The sequence below is a fragment of the Gossypium raimondii genome, chromosome 12 (assembly GCF_025698545.1).
Source record: "Gossypium raimondii isolate GPD5lz chromosome 12, ASM2569854v1, whole genome shotgun sequence".
Lineage (NCBI taxonomy): Eukaryota > Viridiplantae > Streptophyta > Magnoliopsida > Malvales > Malvaceae > Gossypium > Gossypium raimondii.
Genome location: NC_068576.1, coordinates 42753149 through 42762281, shown reverse-complemented (window position 1 = coordinate 42762281; position 9133 = coordinate 42753149). Strand labels below are relative to the sequence as shown.

At 34.5% G+C, this 9133-nt stretch overlaps 1 protein-coding gene across 1 annotated transcript; it reads left to right on the top strand.

Annotated features, from left to right (window-relative positions):
- The first annotated feature begins 786 nt into the window (after positions 1 to 786).
- LOC105764257 (uncharacterized) lies at positions 787 to 1780 on the top strand. Its single transcript, XM_012582780.2, has one exon. The coding sequence runs from the start codon at positions 962 to 964 to the stop codon at positions 1601 to 1603; it is 642 nt and encodes a 213-aa protein (XP_012438234.1). The 5' UTR covers positions 787 to 961; the 3' UTR covers positions 1604 to 1780.
- Positions 1781 to 9133: the final 7353 nt, after the last annotated feature.

Below are 9133 nucleotides of genomic sequence, written 5' to 3'. Positions count from 1 at the left end.
CCAAATATATCACATTTTGAATTCCAATTTTCTTCCATTTTATATTATTCCAAAATATATACTTTGCATTTTAATTTTATGTTACTACTAGAGAAGAGATAGACCATTGTTAAAAATAAGTTGATTCAACTATTAAAATTAATTTTCCTTATAAAATTAGAATCATAAGTATTTTTATTCTCAAAAATTTCTAGATGGTATAATTTTCGGCTTAATACATAGCATTGTGTGTTTTTAATGTGATACATGTATTTAGTAAAAGTTGTATATTTTAATATTTAAAAATAATTATGTTAATTTTTAGTATTTAATTTGATTTGATAAAAATTAATAATTAACTTTTATCAAATCAAACCTAAAATCTAAAAATAATATTGCGACATGTAACAAATTAAAAGATTTATAATTAGCACTAAATCTATTCTATTAACAACTACATCAAAATTCAAAAATAATTAAATGATTTATTGACCCTGATAAATGAAGAAAATTCCGACACTAATAATTTTCTCAACGTTTCTTAATTCTTGCAAACGAAGTGTCCCCACTGACACACTAATCTAATATAAATAATACGATACCGAACTGCAGGGAACCTAGAAGCCAAAATTATATGCTTAGGAAACCACCCAACCACAATCAAAGCTGTGCTATGATGCCACTTGTCCCTACCTTTATGTCTTAATTTCTTTTTTTTGGACATATTATGTCCTAATTTCTACTTTTTTTTAACTTTAGCTTTCACTAGAATGCCTTTTTCTTTTTCTTAGCCCCCACTCTTCCTCCCTCTGTTTCCCCCCCCAAACCAATCATTTCATCATCCATTAAGGCATTTAGCCGTTATATAAATCCTTCACACCCTTCATTCCACACCATTCCTTCGTTTCTTCAGCTTTGCTTTACATATCTCTCCATTTCAACACCTTACTGATTTGGTTTAATCCTTATTTTATTTCCAAAGATGAAGAACAAAGCAACTGGGTTGTTGAAGCAGATAATAGCAGGTTTAACCACAATGGCTAAGGCCAAAACCATGGCTTTAAAGAGCAAAACAAAAGCCATCAAGACGCGCCTCGTCATTTTCTCCTTGCTTCAGAACAGGAAGTTTTTGATGAGCTCATTCTCCGAGAAGCTGAATGCTTTGATGGGGCACAATGCTAAAATCTCCAAAGAACTAGAAGATGATGATTGTGGAGATCAGCAAAGTCAAGCAATCGTTCTTTACAATAGTAATAATGCCATGTGGCTTCCAAGTACAGCAGAGACCAAGTATGATGATCAAGAAGAAGAAGAAGAAGAGTATGGTGATGGTGATGGTGATGGTGATGGTGATGGTGATGAGGCGGAGGCGGAGGCGGGAGAAAAATACCCGGACCTTACTCACTCTCTGTTCGAGTCGGGGGAAATGGAGTTGGGGGATCCAGGAAGTTCGGTGATAGATATAGTGAAGAACTCAAAAACAGACAAAGGGGAGGAGTTTAGGTTGGAAGACGAGATAGACCGAGTAGCTGACTTGTTCATAAAAAGGTTCCATCGACAAATGAGACTGCAGAAGCAGCTTTCTTTGAAGAGACGTCAAGAAATGATGGAGACGAGCCTCTAATATGTAATACATGGATGTATGTATGTATGTAGTATTTTAAACTATTATACGAGGAAGAACAAATGCTTTCTCTTTGTAACCAAAACAAAGTCCATAAAGGTTTTGTAGATTTTTTTTTTTGGAGAAAGGTTGCTAGAATAAATTTTACTAATAAGTAAACAAAAGAAATTTTTAGTTTTTTTGTTTTTCTTTTAAATTTAATATAGTGAAAATTATAATTATTTATATCCAACCAATTATTTTTTAAAATATGGGTTTTAGTACCTTGAAAGTTATAAATCTAGTTCTCTTATAAGTAGTTCAATTATCAAATTTTAGCTCAAGATCTTGTTAAGTACAAAAACACACATATAAAACAAATGCATCTACATTCAATGATAACTATTGAGCTTTTTAATTGTAATTAACATAAGATCTTAACATTTTTTGGTGTCGTGTATTTCATTTTGAATATTTGGGAAGTTTAATTTTAATACATACTAGAAGACCACAAGGTATAAAATTCTTGCCAGATACTCATTTGGCATGAGTCCAAATCGTATTTCCGTATTCCTGTTATCAAGAAAATTTTAATCATTTGAAAAACTGAACTTTAATAAATGTGTGTAATGGAGCTCAATGCACATGTGTGTTTAGTTCTGTATTATCATTTTTTTATCGTACCTATAAAATACCCCTTCCGTCATTTGTTTTTTCTTTTTTCACATAAGCAAAAATTTCGTTGGTTTATGAAGAAATGAGGTACTATTAATGCACCCTGCATTGAGAATGAAGGAAATGGGATAGGGGATTAGAGAATGTCGGTAGATGCAATTAACGTGAAGAATAATTTTTTAAGTAAAAAAGAGGGTATACCTGATGAAAGGGATGCAACAAATGCCTTAGTAGATTGAGTGCATGAAGATATCTCCAATATGGGCCTGCCGATGGAAATGAATCAGTATAGAGGGCTAGAAACGCAAATTTAAGTGGGCAGGGAAGTGGGCTTAACAGAGAAAGTAAGGTAGAATTCGGACAAGGAAGGGAACCCAAATTCAAAATAAAAATCAACAAAATTTTCAGAAACAGAGGGATCAAGGAATCAGGTTACAAGTTCCGAAATTGAAGAAGAACTTTTCCTAACAATACAAAAGAAAAGAATAAAGAAAGTGTTGAATAAGAGGATTCGATCTATGCGCAAAATACAGGATAGAGTTCTCACAACGAAGGAAAACTGAATAGGGATAGGGGGACGAGAAAAGAGAAAGGAAAGGAGGATTCTAGGTTCGACAAAAGCATAGCAAATCTGTTATTACCATACTCAGATATCAACAATAGAAGAAAAGTCATACTAAAGGAAGCAAAGAAGACTTGCGAAGTGGGGAAAAAATTCAGTTTTAGTGCGCAAGGCGATGAGGAGATTGTAATTGAAGAGATATTAAGGATTAAAGGGCAACAATAGGAAACTATCGAAGGCAAATTGAAAAAGGAATCTGGAAAACAGGTGAGTTGTCGATTTGTTGGTTTTTGTCTGTTTAATTTGCTTGATAGGAACAATATGAGAATTGTCTCTTAGAATATTAGAGGGTTGGGGTCGGAAGCTAAAATAGAGTCTGTCAAAAGATTATTGTGAATGACAAGGGCGAACGTCTGTTTTCTTCAGGAAACTAAGTTAGAAATGGTGTCAATGGACTTAGTTAGAAAATTTTGGGGTGATGACAACTTTGAATTTAGATTTGTTGCAGCAATAGGAAGGTCTGGGGGATTAATTACAGTATGAGATAAGGGTTTCTTTAAGGCCAACATTGAGTATTGTGAAAACAGATTCATTGTTATCGAAGGAAAGTGGTTGTGTGAAGGGATGGGGGCGATATTGATTAATGTATATGTACCCAACAATTTGCCAGAACAAAAAAATCTTTGGGAAGAGCTATATGGTTTGAGAAGCCAATTTAGTTGTACATGGATTGTAGGAGGTGATTTTAACGTGGTGAGAAATAAAAGTGAAAGAATCAATTGTTTGGGCTTAGAGAAGGGTTCTTGGGAGTCCAGAAACTTCATTGAGAGATGCAAACTGGTTGATTTGCCTTTATTGGGGAAAAAGTTCACTTGGTTTGAACCGGACAATAAACGTAGTAGACTAGATAGATTTTTACCGGAGGAATCTTGGTTGGTTAAATTGAAAGACTTACAACAGCAAGGATTAAAGAGATCGATATCGGATCACATACTAGTTTTGTTGGCAAACGAATCAATCGATTGGGGACCAAGACCATTTAAGTTCATTAATGCATGGTTCAAAAAGGAAGATTGTAAGAGACTAATTGAGAAGGAATGGTCAGAAATGGGTAGTCTAAAAGGGCGTATGGCAGTAAAATTGTGAAAACTCAAGGGAGCTCTCGAGAAGTGGAATGAGAATGCCAGCAATGTATTGGAAAAAAGAATTATAGGAAATGAAGATAGGATTAAGGAGATCGATGAAGCTAGCGAACACAGAAAACTGACCAAGTTAGAGACGGAGGAATTAAAAAAGTTGAATACTGAACTTTGGGAAGCAATTAAATTTAAAGAATCAATTTGGCGTCAAAAATTATGGATGACATGGTTAAAAGAAGGGGATGTTAACTAAGCTTTTTTCCATAGAGCAATGGAGATCAAAGCTAAAAAGAAGATGGTATATAGATTGAAAATAGGGAGTCATTGGTGCAATGAACCTAAGGAGATGAAAGAGAGACTGTACAATTGTTTCAAAAATTATTTTAATTGCCCAGTGAGGAAGTGGAGAATGGACTTGGAACTGAATTTCAGAAAGCTAAATAAGGCGAAGGCTTTGAAACTAGAGGCACTATTTTCAATGGATGAGATTAAAGAGGCAGTATGGAGCTGCGATGAATCGAAAGCACCTGGATTGGACGGCTTTAACCTCTGTGTGTGTATGTTTTTTTTTTTAAATCTAGGAGATTGTAAAGGAGGATCTTTTTAGATTGATGAAAAACTTTTTTATATCCAAAAAGCTTGAGAGGAGTATTAATTCATCATTTATCACACTCATACCAAAGACTGAAAATCCAATCGAAATATCTGGTTTTAGGCCAATTTGTTTGGTAAGCTCTTTATACAAGATAGTGGCAAAGGTATTGTCTCGAAGAATAAGGGAGGTCGTTGGAGAGATGGTGAGCGATACTCAATGTGCATTCATCAGAGAAAGACAAATATTTGATGGAATTTTAATAGCAAATGAAATAATCCACTCGATTAAGAAGAAAGATGGAAGGGGGTAATCTGATCTTCAAATTGGATTTTTCTAAACCATATGACTGTGTTTGGTGGGATTTATTGGAGTTGGTTTTATTCAAGATGGGATTTGGCGAAAAATGGATAGGATGGATTATGGAGTGTGTATCTATGGTGAGAGCAACAATAATTATCAACGGATCAACCACAAACGAATTCAGATTCCACAGAGGTCTTCGTCAAGGAGATTCGCTATCCCCATTCTTATTTATTTTAGTGACGAAAGTGCTTCATTTGGCAATGGATAAAGTTGTGGAGTTGGGGCTAATTGAAGACTTTCAAAATGTTATTCTTGGACAGATTTTTACTCATTTACAATTCACGAACAACACTATACTATTCTTAAGAGCAGATGAAAATGAGGTGAGCAACGCAAAATATATTCTACGGTGTTTTGAAATCTTTTTGGGTCTTAGTATCAATTTCAAAAAATCTTGTCTAGTGGGGTTCGATGTAAATGAAGAAATATTATATCGAATGGCAGCAATATGTAAGTGCAAGACACGGTCTTTGCCTTTCAATTACTTGGGGATTCCATTGGGAGCGGATCTAAGGAGAGTAGTCACTTAGGACCCCATTATAGAAAGATTCAAAAAGAAATTATCGGGTTGGAAATGTCGTACGCTCTCATGAGATGCAAAGATAGTGTTAATCAATGCTGTGTTGTCATTTTTACCGATTTATTTCATGTCATTATTTCAAGCTCCGACGACAGTAATTAAAAAGATCGACAAGATAAGGATGAATTTTCTTTGGGGGAGTATGGATGGTAAAATAAAGATGGATAAGATTAATTGGAATCAGGTATGCAAGCCAAAGGAGAAGGGAAGAGCGGGAGTGGTGAATATTGGAATAAAAAATAGAGCATTATTGGCTAAATGGTGCTGAAGATTCGCGATCGAAAAAAATATGTTGTGGCGAAAAGTTATCCTTGCGAAATATGGTTCGAGCTTGCAACGGTGGCGATTTAGGACGACTTGTTCAAAAGATATGTCGATTGTTTGGAGAGGTATTGTAGAGAATTCTAAAGATGCCCATGTGTCTAAAAGGGTGGGGACTGAAGCTTTTTGTTGGCGGGTTGGAAATGGAAGGACGACAACGTTTTGGGTAGACATATGGTGCAGTAATTATCTACCAAAATTGGAATTTCCAAGGTTGTTTCGCTTAGCAAGACAAAAGGGAGGTACAATGGCAGATTACTCGAGAAATAATAGATTTAGTAGAGTAAAATGGAACGAGCTCTTTACAAGATCCTTATTAGAAAGAGAGGAAGAGATGCTTCGTAGATTGGAGGATAGAGTGAGTAGCACAGAGTTAGTTCTTAGGGTGGAGGATCGGCTTTGTTGGGTACATGATAGTAATAGAGAATTTACAGTAAGCAAGTGTTCTGAATTATTGATAATAGATGAGAGGATGATATAAATTTTGCTTTTGACAAAATATGGAAATTAAAGGTACCACCGAGAGTGCGAAGCTTTCTTTAGATGCTCGCCATTGATAGAATTCATACAAAGGAATTTCTTATCAAAAGAGGGGTGAAACTTCAAAACATCTTGATCGGTTGCCCATGGTGTGAAAGGGTTCCGGAGAGAGCAAACCATTTGTTCTTCAAATGCAAATTTATAGAAGGATTTTGGTATAAAATTTTCAATTGGTGGGAGGCTGAATGGGAATCGGTAGAAGGATTTGATGAATTCTACACATTGTGTTATAATATGAAATTGGTTGGTATCCGTAAAAGCTTATGGTTGATATCAATTTCGACAGCCTGCTGGACAGTATGGTTGGTAAGAAATGGACTTGTCTTTGAAAGAAAGATGATGACCATGGAAACTTTGATTTTTCAATCAAAGATGAGGGCATTGTTGTGGATAAGGTCTGTCTATGATGGTTTATTGATGCAGGAGAGCTCTTGGCAGATTTGTTCGAATAGGTGCGGGATAGACACAATTAAATCCAGATCATCCTCATCAATATGGTGTCCTCCTTCGGAAGGATGTTTAAAGTTCAATGTATGTGGGATAGCAAATGATGATAGTGCAGGTTCTGGAGGAGTTTTGAGAGATATGGAGGGTGTTGCAAGAGCTCTATTTTCATTTTTTATTGCAACAAATGATGCTGATTCAGCAGAGGTAGGAGCGTTGCTTTTAGCATTGGAAGTATTTATGTCTTTGGAATGGAAGATAAATGACTCATTGTTTGTATAAATCGGTTCTAATGTGATTTTCAATTGGTGTGCAAATAAGTTGATGAGACCATGGTCACTACAATCAACATTTGCAGATATTGAGAGGAAAATTGGGAAGGTAGGTAGTGTTGTATTTTCGATGGAAGATAAGAAATGAAATGAAATGGCCTCAACCTTAGCGATAGTAGGTATAAATCGTGGAGACATGTTTAAAGTTTGGTGGTGAGCATTAGATTTGATGTCAAACTTCGGTTTTCAATTGTAGAAAATGTTACATTATGGGACTTTGAACTTTTGAATGTTGTTTTTGTTGTATTTACAACAGATTAATTCGAATGAAACAAAAAAAAAAAAATCCCTACGATGAGACAACAATCACCTTTGAAGATATAACCCTAATCATGAGTTTTCCAATAGAAAGAGTTGTTGCAAATGATGTGGCTTAATTTGATTTAGATCCATAAATGAATAGGTTAATTGAGCATTATGCAATCGATGATGAGGATGATATCAATAGAGAGTCAAGTTTATTTAGTTGGATACATTGGTGAAGCATTTGCTAGTAGATGATGTGACCAATAAAGAGTTAAAGCAGCATATTAGAGTGTACATACTGTACATCATCGGTGAAATGCTTATGTGTAAGTCTGAGATTTGGGAGTCACTAACAGTTAATGTATTTGCCTTTGTTTGAAGACCTCACCTATGTTTCCATGTACAATTGGAGGTTTGCGCTACTGAAATTATTGTACCAAACACTTTTGAGAGTGAGCATCCAGTTAAAAATAATTAAACAAGTGCTACACCCTAATGCAAGTATGGGTATGGTCATCCTTCCCATCCACTCTTGTTCACTAGCAAAAAGGTAAAAATATATTTCATATTAAACATTTGCCACGTATTCGAGGTTATAAGTTTAATGTGCTTTATAAGTAATTAATATAATTGTTAAAAACATAAAATAAGCTATGGTTTATAACATAGTTATAATATTAATTAATTTTTAGTTTAAATTCTAAATCTTAACCATGAAACAAAATCTCCAAAGATTTATTAATTTGTATAAAAGAGATTTTAAACCCTTATATTATAAATAATTTAAGAATAAATTAACCCTCAATCGAAAATAACATCTATTTCAACTTTTAATTGAATTTAAATAATTAATTAAGCCCTCAAATCAACACGTTCTGCGAAAGTCCTTAAATGTAGTTAATTTCGTCACGTGGTACATTAAAGTCGTGCCACATGGCAAAATTTGATAAATTCTCTTAAATTAAAAAAAAGGTTAAAAATCATAAAAGAAAATCTAAAACTCAAACTTTGCAACAAAATTTAAAAGATAATTTTTTTAAAAAATTATAAAAAAATTTAGAACTTTTATACACCCTAACCACCGGTTGTGGCCTTCGCCATATACACCCAAGCTACCTTACTATCCACTATCGCTGGTCAAATCACCACCAACATTGCCTCCAAAGTCACCAGTCTACCCCAATCCAGCAATAGTGAACCCACTAACACCATCGGTTCTACCACCTCTATCGCTTCCAATTGTGAACCCACCAACACCATCGATTCTACCACCACCATCACAACCTATTGTGAACCCACAAACGCCTCCTATCGTGAAGCCACCTCCCACCACCAACGGCGCGAAAGACACATGTTGTCCTATCCTACAAGGGCTATTGAATTTAGACACTGCCATTTGCCTTTGTACTACGATCAAAGCCAAGCTTTTGAATATCAATATTATAATCCCAGAGATCTTCAGGTCCTCATTCACTGTGGTAAAACTCCACCTCCAGGGTTTCAATGTCCAACACAATGATGAAAAAAAAAACCCTGTTTTTTTCGATGAAAAATAACAAATATTTTCATTTCGGGTTATATGTTCTTTTAATAATCAATGGTGTTTTGCTGGTTGATGATTATCATAAACACATGCCTTTGGTTAGATCTTTTAATAACAAAAATTATAATTTTATAATTTTTAAAAATTCTATTTTATTTTTAAATGATTTTATATTATTTTTAATATTTTATTCATTTTAGAATTTAAAAAA